At 25.2% G+C, this 21,363-nt stretch overlaps 1 protein-coding gene across 1 annotated transcript; it reads left to right on the plus strand.

Annotated features, from left to right (window-relative positions):
- Positions 1-7,644: 7,644 nt before the first annotated feature.
- Positions 7,645-19,530, plus strand: LOC145842514 (DNA-directed RNA polymerase III subunit RPC3-like). The gene is made up of 13 exons (XM_082949972.1): positions 7,645-7,807; positions 9,150-9,239; positions 9,906-10,007; positions 10,073-10,215; positions 13,255-13,355; positions 13,697-13,752; positions 13,948-14,063; positions 14,218-14,350; positions 14,926-15,071; positions 16,629-16,746; positions 17,812-17,958; positions 18,104-18,193; positions 19,074-19,530. The coding sequence occupies exons 1-13, from the start codon at positions 7,658-7,660 to the stop codon at positions 19,272-19,274; spliced, it is 1,593 nt and encodes a 530-aa protein (XP_082806098.1). The 5' UTR covers positions 7,645-7,657; the 3' UTR covers positions 19,275-19,530.
- Positions 19,531-21,363: the final 1,833 nt, after the last annotated feature.

The raw sequence follows: 21,363 nt of genomic DNA on the forward strand, positions 1-21,363 counted from the left end.
TAACTTAAGGTTCAGATCCAGTCAAATTTCGAACTGCTAAGTAACTTGAAAACTACTTGTAAAAAATAGATAAATTTAATTTTTTGATAATTAATATTTTGAAATAAGCTTTCAATTTGATTTTCAGTTTACAATAGTTTTTCCTAGATCACAATAATACTGAATAATTTTATAGCTATTTTGTTCGAGTTTTTTAATATTCTTATATGTTAATTTTTTGAATTAGGCAGCCTGCAATTACATCTTTTTAACGAGTTAACGCCGAAATGGACTTTTTAGTAAATATGAACTGCTGACTACAAAAGTTGTCCACCACAGACCTAAAAGTTTCATTAGTTTCATAACAATTCATATTTAAACAAGATTGTTTACAGATTGCACGAGGCTTTTTAATAATTAAGTATTTTAATAAACTTTACTTGGCTTTATAGAGAATAACTGTAAATTAATTTCTCAAGCCCTGTAAACTACTTTGAACACAGCCCAAAAGTGCGTACTTAAGAAGTACCACACTAAATTACATTTCGAACACAACTTTTTTAGCTAAAAAGTTTATACTCAAGAGAAAAACTTCTATGTAAAATCGTGGGGGGCGATTTTTTTTCAAATTTCTGAAAAGGGGGCGATTAAGTAAATGAGTTTGGGAAACCCTGTATTAAACAGTTCAAAATTTTCTTTTAAATTTGTGTTAAACTACAATTAAATAGTTATGATTGTACAAGTAAGTAATAAAAGATATTTAACATACTTTAATAGATATTTTTTTCTATAAAATAGGTATTGAATATTTATACCTCACAAAAACTACGTAGATTTAATTTTATAGCTTGGAAAGTAAGCATTAAAAATTTTATAACCAAATGATTTTATGTGTTATATTTTAATTCTCACAGTGTTAATTTTTTTTCAATATACATAGTTTGTTTTACGACAAAATACAGACGCTCAAAGTGTTTAGTCCTAGGACCTGGTGCACGAACAACCTTTCGGTTATCAACCGACCAGACATGTTAAAAAGCTCTGCTTTGTTTACTCAAGCGTGAAATTACTAACTTAAAACAAACCAAAAATAAAACACTTCATTGCTGAATTACCATAGTAACTTTTAGCATTTTAACATCTCTGCAACCGACTACCGACAGTATTATGTAACATGTAAGCTAAAACAACTGACAAAAAGTTTTTCATAAATTTTTTAAGTTTACCCATAAGCGGTCGCTTCAGTACGTCGTACTTAAACCCGCTTGATTAGATCTCAAAAGCGGTTTCACGCGACTATGCCTGCCCGATGAGTTCTATTTAGGACGAAACCGGTCGTAGCCGTAGGTTGTCTCGGATGCTGTTGTTGTTGATCTTGCGGTAAAGTTAATTAATTATAGATATAAATTTAAGAAGAAATGTCTAAAAAACATTCATTAAAACAAACCGAAAAAAAATAAGCAAAAAACCAAAAAAATGAAACAAATAAATTAAAAGTAAATCCTTCTTCCTGTGAAACAAATTATTTTTAAAAACAAGAAGTGCTTTATCCATAATAAACTAAAAGTATGATTCTAAGATATAAGAATTAAAAAAAATCCTGTTAAAATAATTTTTAAGAAAAAAGGCAAAAATAGCTTCCTTAAACATATATTTTTAGTTTAGGTTTAATAGTAACAATCAAAGTTCTCAATTTGTATCAAATATTGTATATTTATTTTCATTAAGAACACCGAGTGTAAATGAAAAAAGCATTTTAACACTTTTAGGGGATTTTGAATTTTTCATCTGTTTATAACAAATTGCTCTAGTTGGTATTCCTTATCGTGCTATAAATGTTAAAACTAAATTATTAATAATTTACATTACAGAGAACTACTCCAACAGATATTTATTATTTTGAGTAAAAAGATGGTACTCCATTTTAAATGTTTTCATGTCTAATTAACATTTCAATTTAAAAAAATTGAGAAAGCTTCAGTTTTAGAGATTTAAAATGTATCCTATAACTCAGCTTACCATCAAAAACTGTATCCAACACTATAGTTTATAGAACAATAAAAAAACACTCAAATTTTTGGTCCTAGAACCTGGTGCACAAACAACCTTTTGTTATCAAGTCGATCACCAGGATACCTTATATGTCTTGTCCAGGACAAGCATTTTATACTATCTCTCTGCTTAGTAACAAAACCATAAAAAAAAAATTTATTATCTTAAAAAAACAACTTTTTCAATTTTTTTATTTCTGTTTCAACGCCTAAATGTGTAGCTTGAGAGCCAATAAAGTTTAATGGAAAAGTTTACAAAAGTTTATGAAAATAGATATTATAACATATTAGATACATTTGGTTAGCCTATTATGATCCACTTTTTGTAGTAAAAATATTTTCAGTTTTTAGTTGTTTCTTCTTATTGTTAGTATTAGCCTGGTTTGATTTTAAGTTATTTCTTTTGTTTTTGTTTTTTTAAGTATGTATTTTGGTTATGAAGGAAGGGTTGTTGTCTTTCTTGTTGTTAGGGATATATTTTAAAACTTAAATGTTTTTATTTATTTTTCTATAAACTGTTTGTTAAATTATATCTATTTTTAAGTTTCACTGAAAAGCAAAATTATTGTTTTGAACAGTTAGTAAAAAGTTTATTAGCATGCATCATGCATTAAATGTCCTGGACATGACGTTAAACTGTTTTTGTGTGCAACTCGATAACAAAAAGGTTATTTTGTACACCAGTTCCTTGGACCAAACTTTTTGAGCGTATTTCTTATTGTCCAATAAACAATATTATGGGTCGAGTATTGGAGGAGATGTCCAGAGTTCTGAAAGATCTGAAGTATTCTTGAACATTTCTATCAAGACTTAGAAATATTATATATATTCAAAATTCAGTTAAGTACATACCTAGTTTTATACATACTAAACACTTATTTTTACTATTCATATAACTAGGGTCACTTTGATAATAACTCAGGCAGGTATCATCAGCAAACTATTTCATATTAATTTCTTGTCATTTATACAAAAACTATCATTTATATACAAAAACAACAATAGACCATGTCATATAAAATAGGTAAAAGTTATTTGTTTTAAAATTTTAAAAGTTGTCTTGAAAATAAAAAAAATTTCACAGCACCTTTGTATTTTGGTTATATTAAATCAGATTTTCACAGACTTTTAAGCATAATATTTTATTTTGATATCAACCCTTATAGAATTTTTATATCTTCATTCAGTTAAATAGATTTAGTTGTAAGTTAAAGTTCAAGTTATAGGAAAAATTGGAAAAGTTATAAATAGTAATAAAAAGGTCAATCGTTGTTAGTAATCAAACAACTTGATTAGTTACTAACTTGGTCCCCACTTCCTTGAATTTTCCTGGATTTTCATATGCTTCCCAGTTCCCAGGGTAATTGCAGTTTAAAAAAAATATTTCCTAGGAAAATATTAAAAAAATCTTAAAGCATTGAATTTTATTTTTTGCCTACTGCTGAAGTAGTTTTTAATTGTAACAGTTTGGAAATTTTGGTTTAAATCCTGCTCCAGGGTCAAATGTTGAATAGCTTTTAACCATTATAAGCCACTCAAAAATATCATAAAAAAATATTCATAAATAATTAAATATCTATATGGGGGAAATATAACTAGTAAAAGGGTTAAAAAGTAAATGGTAGGGTTGCCACAAAGTCTGGATTCCTGGAATTTGACAATTTAGACTATAAAACCTGGAAAAACTTAGAATTTTAATCAATTTTTACATATTAAGTAGAAACATTTTGATTTGACACTCTATCATGTAATCATATAGATAAAATTTTTTGTCATCATGAAAAGTTTTTTTGATTGAAAAATACATTTATTTAAAGTAGCTTTACTGTATCTTTTCAATGTTATTGTACTACTTAACACAGTTTTTAACCTTAAACTTAGAGTAACCCCAAAATGTGTACTTTCAAAAACCTGGAAAAAATTTCTCAAAAACCAGTGACAACCCTGAAATGGGTAATTATTAGTAAAAGAGGATATATGATAAAAAATGGCACATATATAAAAAAAAATCTGTCAAGAGGGTGATTATAAAAATGAGTTTTTGAAACCAGCATTAAATAGTTGGTAAACAATTAGAAGCAGTTTATAGGGGTAGGGAGTACAGCACATTTTTTGGTCATATTGTAATATTCATATAAGTACATATGATTTGATGTTTTTATGGTTCATTTATAAGAATCTGAAAAAAAAATTAAAAGATAAAAGTTTGCTGCTCAAAAAACTAATTTACCACCAAAAATCACATACTTTTCAATTTTTTACTCAAACAGTAATTAAACCACTTATACATGTCCTAGATTTATAATTTATGTCTTAAATGAAAGCTTGTACTTATTGACATAAATTTAAAGACATATTAACTGCTTTTGATGTATTATAATGTCATAATCACCTTAAATGTGCAAAATTTGTCTGTAAATGTAGGGGCAGGGAGTACAGCATTTTTTTTGGTCACATTGTAAAATTCAAATAAGTACATATGATTTGGATGTGTTTTTGCTTAATTAAAAAGAATAAAAAATAAAAAAAATTAATTTTGCAAAAAAAAGTGCTGCCCAAAAAACTGATTTAAACCCCAAAAACACACATTTTTTGATTTTTTGACTTAAATAGTAATAAAATTACTTATACATGTACCAGACATATAATTTCTATCTAAATAAAAGCTTATAATTATAGGCATAAATAAAAGAAATTTCAGCTGCTTTTGTTGTACAATGACGTCATTATTATACTAAATACGCAAATTTTGTCTGTACTTTTTTTTTCTAATATGAAAATTAAATTTTTCTGCTGTTTTACTTTTAGTTTTTTGATTTAGAATAAAAAATTTGTCTACTCAGCTAGGCAGAAATATATTACAGATGTAATGTCATTTCAATTGCATGTTGATATATATGTATAAAATAAGTTTTAAATCACTTTCCGTTATTAATTATGATTATTAAAGCACCTTTCTAAGATTAAAAGATTTAGATTATATATCATAGAAAGTGCATGTAAATATATTAAATTTAGTGTAATTTTCTTTTTAAAGTTACAATTTTTTATTTAATTAAACAATAAATGTTTATCTGTATTATTCTTTTTTAACTTTAAGTATGTTATTGTTTTCAAATTACTATTAGTTAAAGTTTATAAAGTATTGTACATCTAAATAAATTAAAACTTAATTTGTTAGTTTGTTTAAACATATTAATTCTCTAATTTCAAAGCTTTTTATAAAATCTTTTTAATTTTAAGCTCATACAGTTAATTGTTATTGTATTTACTTATATAAATTGCTCTCAATAATTATAATTTTTAATAATGGAAAGTGATTTGAAATGTATTTTAAATATATATAAACATGCAATTGAAATGACATTACATCAGTAATATCTTTCTGCCTAGCTGACTTGACACATTTATATTTTTAATCAAAAACTATAAGTAAAACAGCATTAGAATTTGCTTTTTATATTAGAAAAAAAAAGTACAATTTTACAGACAAAATTTGCATATTTAGTGTAATAATGACATCATTATACAACAAAAGCAGTTGAAATGTCTAAATGTTTTTAATTTGTGCCTATAATTACAAGCTTTTATTAAGATATAAATTATAAGTCTGGGACATGTATAAGTAATTTTATTACTGTTTAAGTCAAAAAATCAAAAAATATGTGATTTTTGGGGTTTAAATCAGTTCTTTGGGCAGCAACTTTTTTTTTGCAAAATAATTTTTTTTTATTTTATACTCTTCTTAATTAAACAAAAACACATCCGAATCATATGTACTTATTTGAATTTTACAATATGATCAAAAAATGTGCTGTACTCCCTGCCCCTACATTTTACAGACAAATTTTGCACATTTAAAGTGATTATGACATCATAATACACCAAAAGCAGTTAATATGTCTTAAATTTATGTCAATAAGTACAAGCTTTCATTTAAGACATAAATTATAAATCTAGGACATGTATAAGTGGTTTAATTACTGTTTGAGTAAAAAATTGAAAAGTCAGTGATTTTTGGGGATGAAATTAATTTTTGAGCAACAAACTTTTGTTTTTGAATTAATTATTTTTTATTTCATATACTTTTTAATGAAGCAAAAACACATCCAATTCATATGGACTCATAAGACCAGCAAACATCACCAAAGTACTCCCTATCCCTATAGTTTACTTTAAATTACTTTAAAACCAATTGAAATTACTTATTAGGAATCAAATTAAAATGTTATAATATTTCACCAAAAAATTACTAATTTTTTAGAAGTGTTAGAAATAGGCTTTTACATTTAGTTTTACTATTATTTGTTAAGACAAGTTTGTTTTTGTAATTTTTGTTTTCTAGACCTTTTAAAAAACTTTCAGTGAGAATCCTCTAATAAACATGTAAGAATGAGAACTTAAAGGTTAAAAAACTATAGTCGAAATGAAAATATCATAATGAATAGCATGTAAGATTCTGCTTTAATCAGGATTACAACACACTCCGACTATTTTAATACCTTTTATAATCTCAGTCTAACTTAGCTATTTTGATTTTTTTTGTAATAATTTTGAAAACTCAGGTTAGTTAGTTTTTTTTTTTGAGAAGCTCAGTTAAAACATATTTGCATTGCAGTTAGTTTTGCTTAAAATATAAAAAGCTATCTTCATTAGTTTTTGTAAGCATAGTTCTTTCAATAGTTGGATTAAAAATAAAAGTTAAAAACCTGAAAACTAGTTTAAAAATTGAAACAAGAATTTTTATGCGAATATTTATTAAAAAAAAAATTCAAATAAATTTTTGTGCAAATTCAAAAATTATATGAACACTACTGCACAATTCACACTTACTTAAAATAACTACTTTTAAAGAAAAGAAATTCTTAATAGTTTGAACTACTGTTGTCAGTCAGATTATATAGTGTATGCAAAGTGTTTAGGGATCAATGATAAGTCTGTAAGAAGAGCCTACTGCAAACTCATATGTGGTGTTTTTACACTTATATTATTTGTAGTTTTGGAAGTCACTGTTAATTTTTTTTTAATTCAAAGTTTTAATAGAAACTGGTCTATAACAATATTAATTTGACTCAAGATTCTAAAGGGATAAAATACATTTTAAAGATTAGTTTTTAAATTTCTAACATAATGACAAAGCACCATCTTAAAACTTCAGTATAAACTCAAAATGACATTGTTTTATAAATTTTTGAGTAAGGAAATGTGGCCCTCTGCATCAGCTGTTTTGAATATAGTTAATGTTTTGGTGTGGTATATGTTAAAAGCAGGGGTCTCTTTTATTGTTGTTCAAGAATTTATGCTTTAAAGACATCATTCCTAAAAGGATGGGTTAATATACCCCAGTTTATGCTTCATGCTTATGATAATAATATTAGAGAAATAATTTCTTCTAATCAAAAAGGAAACATATCACATAAATAAAATAAACAGTTAAATATTGTTCTTAGCTTCTTTAGTTAAAATTAAAAAATAATTTATATTTATAGTTTCTTACTAATTAACAGTTTATGAATTAAGTATACAAACTAAGGTCACACTATTATTAAACGAAGCTTATTTTATTTATTTTTATAATGCCAATATTCAAACATATTTATACTCAACAGTTGTTTTAAATATCTAAAATGGAACATAATATTTTTCTGGCAATTGAAGCTCTAAAGGAGAATTTCGGAGATATTGTATCAAAAGTTGGAGAAGCAATAATAAAAAGTGATGGTGCACAATCTACTTTGTCTTCAATTGTGCACAGTACCAAGCTAAAAAGAAATCAGGTTGATTCTTTGAATGTATTAGTACACGTTTTAAGTTTTGTTTGTACAAACCAAAACTAATAGTTGGTTTTTATTTAAAACTTATGTAGAAAGTTAAATTACATTCAAAAATAAAAATTCTATTTAAATTAATATTTTGGTTTTAGTGATCAAATTAAGAAAAAATAACTAAGCACTTGAAGGGATTGTCTAAAACTTTTTGGATAAAAAATAACTAAGACTAAAAGAGCTTTATAATAAAGACATATATATATTTTGTTTATAACAAAAGAATAATTAACTTTTGATATATAATAAATTTGTAAAAAAAATTAACAAACTAAATTTTTTTGTATCTGTTCTTTTCTCAAGCATTATACTTAAAATTTTTATTGAGTTTTCCTTGCAACATTTAAAACAAGTTTTCTAAAATAAGAAATGATGAAAGTTTTTAACCAGAAAAAAGCTCTTCTTTTAGTTTTACTTTAAGTTTAAAATTAGATAATTTCTCATGACAAAATGATTACAGTTTAATATGCATTAGATTAAAATGATTTTAAGTAGCTGAAAAATTGTAAGAGCAGAAAAAAATAGTGAAAGAATTAGTTTTAGTTTTCTTAGTTTGCATAAGGAACCTGTTTAAGCAGGGTTTCCCAGAATAGGCATTATTGCTTCTTTAGGGATGATTTTGGCTATCAAAGGGCGTTTATAAGTAAGGTGACAAAAAAGTAATTAAGTAATTAAATAGTTAACTAGTAAATCATCTTAACAAAGGGGGCAATTATTTTCAGTTTCCGTCAAGGGGGGTTATGAAAATGAGTTTGGTAACCTCTGTATCAAACTATTTAATTTTGATTACTATCTCAATTTGTCTCACTATGAGTTTATAAAAATGGTAAAAAGAAAATTAAAGCTTAGTAATTATTGTATACAAGTATTTAATTAAGTCTAATTTTAAACTATGAATTTAACCCTTTATAGCTAATGTAGTTATAATTTATATCAAGACTTGATTACACTGTACATATACAATTTTGTTTGTAAATATCAGTTTTTAATAGTACAACATATTTGTTAGTTTTGTGTAAGTTTGAAGTTAAAATTATTGATAACTTAAAATATTATGAGATATGTGTTTTATGTTTTAGGTAAAAAAAGTTAAGTTTTTCTATTTTTAAAGTAAAGTTTCAAGAAATTATATGTGTAAACTGATGTTTAAATCAACAGGAAAAGTAAAAAAGTCTAGAAAGTAAATAATTTTCTTGTTATTAGCAATAGCAGATTATAAATATTTGCATCACCTATTTTTTATTTTAGCATATACTATATGTCATTGTGTTGTAATAATTTTTAAACTTTGTAGGTGAAAAAATGTTTATGTGTACTGGAACAGCACAATCTTGTCAAATTTAAAAATGAGAATCCCTGCAAGTACTATATGAATGTTAACAATGTAAGTAAAAATTTTATTTAATACACATTTTTCTACCTATACCATCAGTATTATTTTTTTAGATAAATCTAAAATATTTTATAATAATTCTTTTTAAGAACATATAAAAAAAATGCATTTATAAGTACTAGTTATAAGTTAAAAAATACTCTTTAGATTATCTTTTTAAGTTATTTTTAATATTTCATACCTATATAGGTTTTTTTTCAATTAACGGTTTTAGTGTTACAAGTTGTTTAAAAATGTAAACTTTATAAATTTAAATTGACTTAACAGCAAAAAGCAATATAAGAAAAAAACATTTAAAGAGTTTTTAAGGGGTATGAAAACTTTAAAAAATAATAAAAAATGATTTTTTTTTATGCTAAGATGCAGTCATCATAAGCAACTTAAAAAGAACTAAGTTATGCTGTGTTGAAATATAATTACTAAAAAATTTCTACAAATTGATAACAACTTTTAAAAGTTAAAGAAGATTAATTCATTTTTATTTTCATCATATTAACTACAAATCTGGAACATGAGTAAAATTGTTGTTTGTTTTATTTTAAATATATTTTCCTCTACTTAATTTTTAAATTATTGAGCATTTTAAACAAAGTTTAAAATTCAAAGTATTATCTGTTTTAAAATTCTGAATTTTTGATAATGAAAGTTAATTTTCAGGTATTACATTTAGTTCTGGTACCACATTATATCTACTCTACTTATGATATGTATGGTGAAACTGCTTCAATTTTCATGGAAAAACTTCTATTGAATGGAAAGGTAAAAACGTTCGTAAAACAGATTAGTATTTTGTATTTTTCTTAGACTAGTATTTTTTTTTTTAGATTTCAACCAAAAACCTAATAAAAAGTGTTATGAACGAATTAAAAAAGTCTTTTAAAGAGTGTAGTGATGAACAACTGCTAAAATGTTTTAATAATGCCCAAACTGCTTTTAACCAACTGGTGGGAGCCCACTTTCTTCAGAGGTTTGATTGTTTTTATAAAATTTAAGTTTAATTATTTTATTATTTATTGAAATTATGGTGCTAACTAAAATACAAAATTAATATCTAATTTATTGAAGGTTCATGAAAGTATATTTAAATAATATTATTTAGTAGTAGAGCTGTATTTGCAAATAGTTAGATCTTTTTTTGTGGTTTGTTTTGATAAAAAAAATATAAAACTGTTAATGCCACCGGGGAAGGTCCACCTTGTTTTTCACAAGCTGATCTTCCTATCTAAAGTTTCATTTTAGCTATAAGCAGGGTTGCCAAAAACCTGGAATCCTAGAAAAACCTAGAATTTGACAATTTAGGTTAAGAAATCTGGAATTTGATAAATTTTGAAAAAAAAATTAAAAAACTTGAATTTTGAACAAAAATCACTAATAAACCTAGAATTTAAAAAAATCATTACATGCAGGTTTGCCACAAAGTCAGCAAAAGTCAAGAATTCAGGAAAAGTCAGGAAAAACTAAAAAAATGACATAAAAAAGGATAAGTTGTAAAAAATGGTTTAAAAAAAAATCGGGAAAAGTCAGGTAATTCGATAAAATTAAAAAAAAACTCTGATTTTGTCAGTTTAAATTAACAAAATTCCTTATTTTCCAAAGCCTTCAAATGGTTCAAAATTAATTAAAAATCCTTAAAGTCAGACTAAAAATGCAAAGTTTTCCTATAAATTTACAAAGTTATTTAATTTCCAACTGGTACGTTTCAACTGGTATAGATTAATAAATAATCCTGTATAAAACTGCCCTAAGTTTTTCTATTAACATATTGAACAACCACCCTACTTGAACAAGCAGTTTTTGTAAGCTTTTTAGTTTTGATGATTTGTAGCAAGGGCACTTCCATAGTCAAACTGTGATATATACACAAAAGTTTATCTAGCATAATTTTAGAGTCAAAGTGTTTTTTGTTTAAGTAAATAATTGAGTTCTTTATAACTAGGTAAAATAGTATTTTATGTAACAAGTTGATGTGTATAATTTACTTATTTATAATTTTTTCAAAGTTGTTTAAATTTGTAAAATAAGTTATAATAGAGGTATATGCCATGATTAAGTTTACATATTTGTAATATTTAGAGAAAAGCTTAAGTTTATAAAATAAATAAGAGTAGGTTTATTTGTTACAAATTTTGTACTAAATGATAAGAGGAAATAAAAATTCTATACAACAGATATAAGGCTAACTATATAATAACTATAGATGTATTTTAATTATAAAAGTTCCTATTAGATACATTTATGTTAAAAAATACTAAAAAATTGTGTCTTTTTTCAGACAAGTTATGTTTATAAGGTAATGTTACAAGTATTTTGCTGATACAGCTGTTTATTGCAAATACATCAATCATACACAGATGGTTTAAGAGATGTAATGGAAGTTAGATGATTGAATTTTTAGCAAAAAATAAATGTTGTTATAATCGGTGTAAAAATAAGATTGAAAACTTTAGATGGTTTCAAGTGTTAGATTATGTATTTTAGAATAAGTTTAAATTAGGATTTTGATTTAAAAAAGTCAGGAAAGGTTTAGTAAAAAGTCGGGAAAAAGTCAGGAAGTTTTTCTCAGCTTGATCTGTGGCAACCCTGTAACAAGTTAAGTAGTTAAATTTCGATTTGACACAAGAATTTATAATATAAGTATTTTTTTTGCTAACATCATTTTTTTTTATTGAAAAACACATTGAAGTAACTTAACAGTATCTTTTCAATGTTTTTATACTATTTAACACAATTTTTTACCATAAACTCAACTTTAAACTAAAAATAGACCCAAAATGTGTACTTTTAAAAATCAGGGGAAATTTTGAAAACCTTGAAAAAATTTGCAAAAAACATTTGGCAACCCTTTATAAGACACTTTTTAATTTTGAAATAACTTTTGAGGTATAAGGTATCAAAATTATATAAAATAAAACATGAGCATAATGAGCAGAAAAAAAGCATTTGTTTTTTAAGGAAGGTGAAAAATTTTATAAGAAAAAATAAACTATTTTGTTAAAAATTTATCATATTTTTAAATTTGAACCAATCTTTAGTGTTATACATTTAATCCATTACTAATAGTTAAGTCACTCACAAAAAAATAATTTAATATTTTTTGACATTAAAGAATGTCTTCGGAAAGTTTTTGATCTTTAACTTAAAAGAAAAACTTTTGACTGTTGGTTTCAGTAACTTTTAAAACCTATGAAAAATTAATAATAAACATGGCAGTTTCGTATGTATCAGAAACTTTATATAAAATTGAGACTATATCTCAATAGAGAAACATTGTTAGTTTTTAAAAAATTGAGTACTTTTTAGTTTATTGTTATGTCCTAAAGTTAATTTAAACTTTTGTAATCTATAAAAAGTTAATTAAAATTTTAGTTTACATGACTGTTCAATTTATGACAATTTGAATTACAAAAGAAAGCTGATAAGGTTTATTTAATCATAACATTATATTAATAACAGTAAGTTAGAAAATAATTGTATTAAGAAAAGTGAACATTACTATAAATAGTCATGTTTTAGTAGGTTTTGAAACTTATTTTTACTATTTTTTAAAAGATGTTAAAAATAAAAAAAAAAAAAAAGATCATGTAAACTAATAAGATTAGTTTATTAAAGTAAAACTTTGAAAAAAAGTTTATTAAAGCAGGTAATACATAAAAACTAACAATAAGAATTTGTTTTGTCGAAATTAAAATAGTCTTCCACCAATAATTTGTACTTTGTCTTATAAGAGTCAACTTTATTTTTTATTTTAATTTTTCTTTGTTCAAGTTTTTTGACTCTTATATGGCCTTAAATGTTGAAAAAAATTAAACGGCTACTAAGCTAGTTTTGATTTGGCTAACTATTATGTTTCTCTTATTAATGGTAACCTTTTTCAAAAAAGTTTTTTATAATTTGTATAGTGTGCAATCTTTATGTGAATAATCATACCGTTTCATAAATTTTCATAAAGTAAAAGAACTATGTTCGATTACTAATACTTAATTTAAATTTTAGTTTTAAAAAACAGAGAGCGTAATTTAGTACAAAGAGAAAATTGCTATCTACAGTTTGATAGAGATGAAGATTATGAGTGTTATAGATTTCTAAAACCTAAATTGAACCATAAGAGTGAGTAAAAAGCATTAAGTTTTTTAAACATTTGACTTTTATTTAGTTCTATTTATCATTGAATAGCTTTCATCAAATAAAAACTGGGCCTTAAAGTTAGATTGGTTTTTATTGTTAAAATTGAAAAAAATATTTTATTGGATATTTATTTGCCTACTTTGTTATTAGAAAACTCTAGTTGAATTTGACTACTTTTAGATAAAAAATGTTGCTTTCTATGCTTATAAAAATTAAAACTTATATATTTAACAATCTTAAACTAAAATCTCAAACTCTGAAAGTATTTAAAGGAATTTATTAATTGAAAAAAAAACATTTCTTTCACATGTAAACTTTAATAGGCTTAATGGAAAATAGCAATGATTGTCCTCAACACAAAATGAGGAAAATAGAAAATGTTAGTTCTTTATTGTCCACTACTGCTGTTATGTTGTTTTAATACTAAAAATTTTCTTTTTTAAGTTGTATAGTATTTCTTCCATTTTGTATATATCAGCTTGCCAAAGTTTTAACCTATAGTAAAAAGACAAAGAAATGTAAGGTCTTAAAGTTAATATAAAAACAAATTTATAATGTTCAAGGCTTTTTACAGGATGACGACGTGTTATGGTCAGTGAATATATCAAGATTGAATGATTATGTTAGAGATGACTTTATAAGCAAACACGTTGGTAAAAAATACAACACAATTTCTGAACTCCTAGTCAGGTAAAATTCCATTCAATTTTTTTTTGTTTTAGATTTTTGTTTGAAAAGGTATTATTGAGTTTTTTTAAGCATTCCTTTATGGGCATAGATATAGTTTTTTAATGATCCATCGCTACTTTTTTTTTAAACGTTTTAAACAATATGTTTTGTTTAGGTGCATATTTAGGCTGCATGCCAAATCGGACTTTCTTTCGTATACAAACCGTGGAATTGTTGTTTCTACCAGCAGCTTTAATTCTGAAGAAATAATCGAAAATATGCCAAAAAGTCCAAAGCTGTCACCTAAAGTTAGAATTATATTAATTAGTTATAAAATTTTGACGTGGAAGTTGAAAATAAAATACTGAGTTGAAAATCATTCTTGATTTGGTGTTTAAGAAACATCTTTAGTTTTAATTTAAATCTTTAATAGTTAATTAAGTTTCAACTGCCTTTGCAAGAGGTTTGCGCATTTAATTTAGCTTTTAAAATTAAAATAAAAGTATTTACACTACCATTCTAACGATATAAAAAAACTACTTAGTAAATTAAATGTTTTCCTTACATATAAGATAATATTGTAACTTATTTTAAAGCAAACAATTAAAAGTTCTCGACTTCAATGTCTTTAAGGAGATTTTTATCTATTATTTACTACTAACAAAACAATGTTTCACTCCTATATTTGCATATAGGAGATCCTCAGTTGTTGTAACCAAATCTTTATTCAAATAGAATCTATTTAAATAAGATTTGTTTACAACAACTTAGATTCTCCTATATGCAAATATAGGAGTGAAAATTTGTTTTGTTAGTAATAAACTATTAAAATAAATAATAGTTATATCTAAGATTAAATGTTAATTTAAAAAAAAATTGGAAGATGGCAGAGGATTATCTTCAAAAGTTAAGTCAAATGAAAGATGGGATAGTCAACTATGAAGAAGCTGAAGGAAGATATTCAATAAATATTAAAAACGCCGTGTACAAAATTTGTGAGGCTCATCTGTTGAATCGAGTTTTGAAAAAGTTAATATTTTTCTCTTATTGTGTAGTATAAATAGATCAAAAAAAAAAAGATTTACAACTATTTTTTGTTTTGAATTAGAAAAACTACAATTTAACAGATTTATAACAATTCTGAGTTTAGGAATTTCACTAATAAAATGAAGAAATAGCTTATAAACACATATGTGATGTTTTGAAATAGTTTTTCTTTAAAAATTTCATTTGCTCTGTAACAATTGTTTTAGTTTTGTAAATTAAATAAATTAATTGTATAATCCATTTTTACTACTAAGTAGTATAAACAACTAATAATCATGACCAATTTAAAACATTTCTTAACATAAAATGTCTAATAATGTAAAATAGTTAGTTGATTTTAAGTTTTTAACAAATTTGTTTAGAATAAACCAACAACTTTAGTTTTATTTCCGTAAAATGTTTACAGTAACCTCTCGGATCTTTACGCACTCGTGACGTTACGCACTCTCGTTTAGTTATGCATTTCAGAATTCTATAAAATTCAAAAAATAAAAAAAATATTTTTTTTAATATTACACAAGTTAGGTTTGATGTATATTTTTAAATTAAAATATGTTTTTGAATGCTAACACACCTCTCTTCATCTTTAGAATTTGTAAATTTATGTTCCTTGACTAATTGATAAACAATTAATTATACCTCAGTATATCAGACATTTAGTTAACAATAAGAGATTAAATCAAAATTCTGAAATAAATATGACTGTGTTTAATAATGAAAGTATAATGAAATAATGAGAGTTTAAAACACAAAGAAATAATACAGCAGTCTTGCCCTATATATTAAGATACACCATTTTATAATTCGAAAGAAATGCTTAATTATAAATTGAATTTGCCAAGTAGAATAGAATATAAATGTCACATATAAATAAAGATAAAGATAATTTCTACTTATTATTAATGTAGTAAAATTATTTCTACTCGTGTTATTATTTTATAGAAATTCAAATCCTTTTTTTAATATATGTCTAGTTTTATCTGTTGTTTTCACATTTAAAAAATAAAGTAAACAAATAGTTAAAAGTGGGAAAGTGCCCAGTCTGCTTTTAACTAGAGGCAATATTAAAAAAACAGCCATTATAGTGAGCATATTTGGTACCTCTCGTTTCTTTACCATCTCTCATATCTTTACGCACTTTTTCTGTGGACACAATGTGCGTAAATAAGCGAGAGGTTACTGTACTTATTTATTTTTGTTTGTATTGTTCAATAGTCAACTGATAAAACGCTTTAAACTGATCTCTAACTAGATAGTTCTAAGGTAATATAAATTATGTTTTATAAGTATGAAAGTTTAAGTAAGAAATAAAAATATACTCATAATACTTTTAAATGACAAGTTTAAGATTTAATTTAAAGCTAAATTTTCTGAGTTTCATTTCAAACAATTCTACAACTTTTTAATTGATTTTGCTCTGGAACTTAAAAATTAAAAAAATTGATATAAATATTTGTATACTTGTTGCTTTAATTAATTTTTATTCAAATAAGTATCAAATAAAATACATATTTTTAACTACCAAACAACGAACTGCAGATTTGGTGCCCCTCAAATGCAAATATGTGGTGAATTACTAGACAGCATGAAAACAATTGATCAAATTCAACGTGTCTGTGTCATGGAGCCAAAAGTGGTTACCTTGCATGTATTTAACGTTAGTTTTTATCATATTTCTAATTTATCAACTTCAATAGTTCTAATATGTTTTGTAATTATTTTTTTATCTACCATAAACTTTACTGTTTTTTAACTTTATTCTCAAAATACTTAATGTATTTGTTTTTTTAATAAATGTATTAAATCAAAAGTTGTACTTGTAAAGTATCATTATCATCTTACAAACTGTTTAAATTGGTTTTTAAGATATTTTAGGGTTTTTTACAAAGTATAATATAAAATCCGTAATTTTAAAGACATAATTAAACATGTTTTTAAAAATATCACGGTTTTTATATAAAATATGTTTTATTTTTAGTTGACAATAGCACTGAAAACTATTAAAAAAAAACTCACTCTAACTAAACCTTCTATAAAAATAATAACCCTCACTTTCTCATAGCGTCACTTTTGCATGAAGCGTCATTTTGTACAAGTGTCACTTATGCACGAGGTTATGGGTCAGGGGTAGGGTGAGAAATTAGGTCAGGGTTAGAGTTATGGTTAGATCCAGAGTTAGGGTCAGGGTTAATACCTGTAAAGTGACTGATCATGCAAAAGTGACCACTCGTGCAAAAGATACACCTCATGTAAAACTGAGGCTGTGCAAAAATGACATTCACCCATTAAGAGTATGCAACTATGTTTTCAGCCATATATGTAAAAGTACTTCTCTACATTTATTAGCTATTACAACTTGTTTTATAATATGTTTTGTATATAATATAGTGATTTGGATTATTTAGTTAAAAAATTAGAATGTTCTTCTGCTAGTCATTAAGATATATATTTACCAGAGTGTCATTTATAACAAAACTAGTATGATAGACATAGTACAAACTTATTTCGTTTGTTTATCTTAATTAAATTTAACATAAAAGTATATAGTCAAGAAACTTTTCAACTATTATATGTAAAAAGTGATTGACATTCTTGTAAGTTTAAACTGTTTTTTTAATGTTTTCTTTAAGAAATAAGTATTTCTAATTAACTTAGTTTTAAATTAAAATAATATTTTGAAGTCTTAATGGTATTCGACCTACTTTAAATAATATTATAACAGTTGTACGAGCAAAAATATTTGGAAAACTATGAATTCACAAAAACTCCTGGTTTGAGCCAGGGAAACAGCCAGCAGAGAAAAAGTACTTTTTGTTATTATGTAAATAAATGCAGATTAATTACTAGAATGCTTGATGATGCTTACAAGGTTTGTTAGTTTCTCACTAAAATAATTTATTTGTTTTAAACTTTGAATACGTATGTATTGTTTATATAATAAAAAAATTAGGAATATTTTAAAAGTTTTCTATTGTACTTATTTGTTTTGTACAAATTATCTTGTTAACTTTTAGGCAATTGGAAACGTGTTTGTAGTTAGACACGATTCGTCTGTGAAGAATAAGAGAAATTTGATCATTGAAGAAAAAATTGAAGCACAAAAGGTAGTTTCAACCATTGTTTTTTAACTACTAGAGTAAGTGTAAATAAAATTTCTTTTAAAAGTTTAATACTTATTAAAAAACAGTTATCTAAAAATATACAAAATAATGTCTAAACATTAAATGAATTACTGTACATTCAATTTGATTATTGAATTATTATGAATGACCCTTTGCAGTCACAATTTAAAAGGCAAGTATATGGATCAGAGAATATTTTATGTTTTACGCTTGAGTCAAACATAGACACCAACATTGACTCTCCACCTGGATTGTTCAGTGACAGTTTATTTCAGACCCATTCCCGATATTGTTTACATTATTCTTACTCTTATTACGATGTTGCAATCTAATGTCATTCTTACTAGCAATGAGCTTCCCGTACACACTATTTCAAGAGTTTTTCCAACTTTAATTTGTTGAATAATTTATAGCCAGCTTTGAGCATTGTAAATATTGTTTTAAATTACACAACTTTGTGTGGTGTCTTGTAGTTTTCCTACAAACAACTTCTTCCAGTGGAGAGCCGTTCATTTGCTTGAGTGTTTATGCGTTCATTACATATTTGCTCATTTTTGTTCAAATAGTTTCATAACATATTAAAACTTTGAAAAATAGACTGAAACATAGAACAATACTGATTATGCATACATTTAAATATATTTTACCTACAAGATTTTCTTCTTAACACTAAAATGATATAGCACACTACAGTGGACAATGCACATTCAATAAAGTATTTTTGTTTAAGTTTTTTTATTAAGCTCATAATATTTTTCCTCTCAAAGTGGCAGGCAACTCTGAAACTAATTTAGTAACAATAAAAAATACCATAAATTTTGCTTCATTCCTGTCGTGATAAACATTTTCTTTGTAATTGCAGGAAGAATACAGGCTGGCCGGCGAAGACGTGTCGGAATTGGACGGCGAAATGGAGGAGTTGTGCAAGCAGCAAGTGCTGAAGCATCACCGCCTCCTCAAGTACACTCATCAGCTGCAAACCGACATGATTCAGCTTACAACCCTGCTTCAGTTGTACCTGCAGTACCAAACACAAGACAGGGAAAAAGTTCACAAGGCCTGAACTGACGTTGGTGTCACCTTGATATCAGATATATGTTGAACGTAAGATAGTGTTTATGAAGACTATTTTGTTTAAAATTAAGTTCGTGAAGAATGTATAGTTTATCTGCACTACTGTGTTTTTTATTTATGTAATTACCGTTCGAAATAATTTCAATAGGTAATTTCTTAGAAAATTATTTTAGTTTTACATTGTGATTAGATTATTTTAGTTTTGAATACCTAGTGTATTGGTTCTATAATTACTCATATCGTTTGCATTAAAAACTTACAACAAAAAATTTTTTAGAATATTTTCTACTTCTGTATAAAATATTTTATATAAACTAAACTAAAATATGTTTTTAATTAAATTTAGATTACTAATAATAAAGTTTTCAAAAAGTTTGTTATATATTTAATTAATAAACTTAGAATATATTGTTACAGTTTATAAGTCTTTTGATAAACAAATTTTTAACTTTCTCCGTAAAGGCATATTTTCATACTCAAACTTATTTACTTCTGTTGTACTAAATTAACATTTAAAATTTAGTTGTATAAATTTACATTTAAAATTTAGTTGTATAAATTTACATTTAAAATTTAGTTGTATAAATTTACAACAATTTTAAATTTTTCCTAAACTGTTTTAGTTTAGAGGTCATTTTAAATAAAATAAGTAATAAAGCAGTTTTGATATTTTTCTTTACATTACTACATCTTCTAGCTTAATAAACTGATGTTTTAGATGTCTCATTTTTTTAAGCTGATGAAAATGATAGTTTTTGTTTAAAGTATTTAGGATTTCTTAACAATAAAATTAATATTACTTTATGATTCAATGTAAATATAGGAAAAATACTGTTTTAATTTATGCCTTAATTTTTTAAACTTTCATAGTAAATTTAGCAATTGATTAAAAAAAAAGAAGCTTTTTTACAATTGTTAATTTATAAAAATAGCTTTAGTAAACAATTTTTTTTGATAAGTTTTTTTTTTTTTAAGATTTATTGCCTTTTTACTTATTGTATATATTTCTTGTTATTAAGCAACTATGAAAGTAGAAAGGTTCTGAATAATGAATTTGAGGTGCCAGTACACGCAACTTTTTTTTTTAAGAATCAATTGTTTTATAAGTAGACCCAGATCTTCAGTAATTTTATTAAGCAAAAAATACTTTATTTTTTTTTTCATTTTAAACTTAAAGTATGAGCATTATCACAAGTGATCTACCGAATCCGGATCTATTTAAAAATATTATATCCGGTCGGTTCTTGATCTAGTTAATTTAAAAGTTTCAAAAATTATAATGTTGAATTAAACTTTGATTTTTTTTTGCTTATTGCCTGTTATAGGGATGAAAAACTTTTTTAGTCTAGAGGCTAGATTTACTAGAAAAACATTAAACGGAAGGAAAATATTAGAAAATAAATATCGTTGGAACGCGCAACTTTGTAATATTTTTTATTTAAGTCTTATTAAACAATTGCAATAGAATACATTTTGTAGAAGAAAAATCAAATAAATAGCAAGTTGTTATAAAAAAAAATAAATGTTTGTCCGTTGTGTTTAGCTAAAAGTTCGATGCATGCCGGAGGTTTCTGCTTGGCGGGTCAGGTCAAACTCATTGACCGTTTTTTACCTATTATGACTTGCGGCCGTGTCCATAATTACTTGACTAACCTCTTTATTTGTTGAACTGCTTACTATGTGTTGGACGGAAAACTTCTTTTTGGGTTTGTTACGTTTACCCTTCGTCCCGGTATCGGACATTAATCTATGTAATTGATCATTCAACCTGTTTTTAACCCCTGTATTTGAAAAATATGCTCTTTTAAAAGTGAAGTAAAGTGCAAAAAACTTCAATAGGTGTAAGTGTAAAAAAAGTGCAACTAACAATTGCCGATTGAATAATCATTTTAAACCCGCTCGACAATGTTTTGCGCTTCGAACTTTTAGTTTTCTTTCGTAGCGGTGCTAAAGTGATTTTGCGTCTCTTATTTTGAGAGAATAACTTTTTCCAAACTTCGCTTTGACGAACGGCAATCCTCAAGTTAAATCGAATTGAACAATCAGCCTCAGCAAATATCGTATAGCGACAATGATTC

The sequence above is a fragment of the Thalia democratica genome, chromosome 8 (assembly GCF_965202585.1).
Source record: "Thalia democratica chromosome 8, ktThaDemo2.hap1.1, whole genome shotgun sequence".
Taxonomy (NCBI): domain Eukaryota; kingdom Metazoa; phylum Chordata; class Thaliacea; order Salpida; family Salpidae; genus Thalia; species Thalia democratica.

Bases quoted from the DNA above. Each gene is read 5' to 3' on its own strand.
- LOC145842514 (XM_082949972.1), top strand. From the start codon at position 7,658: ATGGAACATAATATTTTTCTGGCAATTGAAGCTCTAAAGGAGAATTTC. The intron at 15,072-16,628 runs GTTAATATTTTT...AACGAACTGCAG, and splicing joins TTGAATCGAGTTTTGAAAAA to ATTTGGTGCCCCTCAAATGC. The intron at 17,959-18,103 runs GTTTGTTAGTTT...GTTAACTTTTAG, and splicing joins TGCTTGATGATGCTTACAAG to GCAATTGGAAACGTGTTTGT.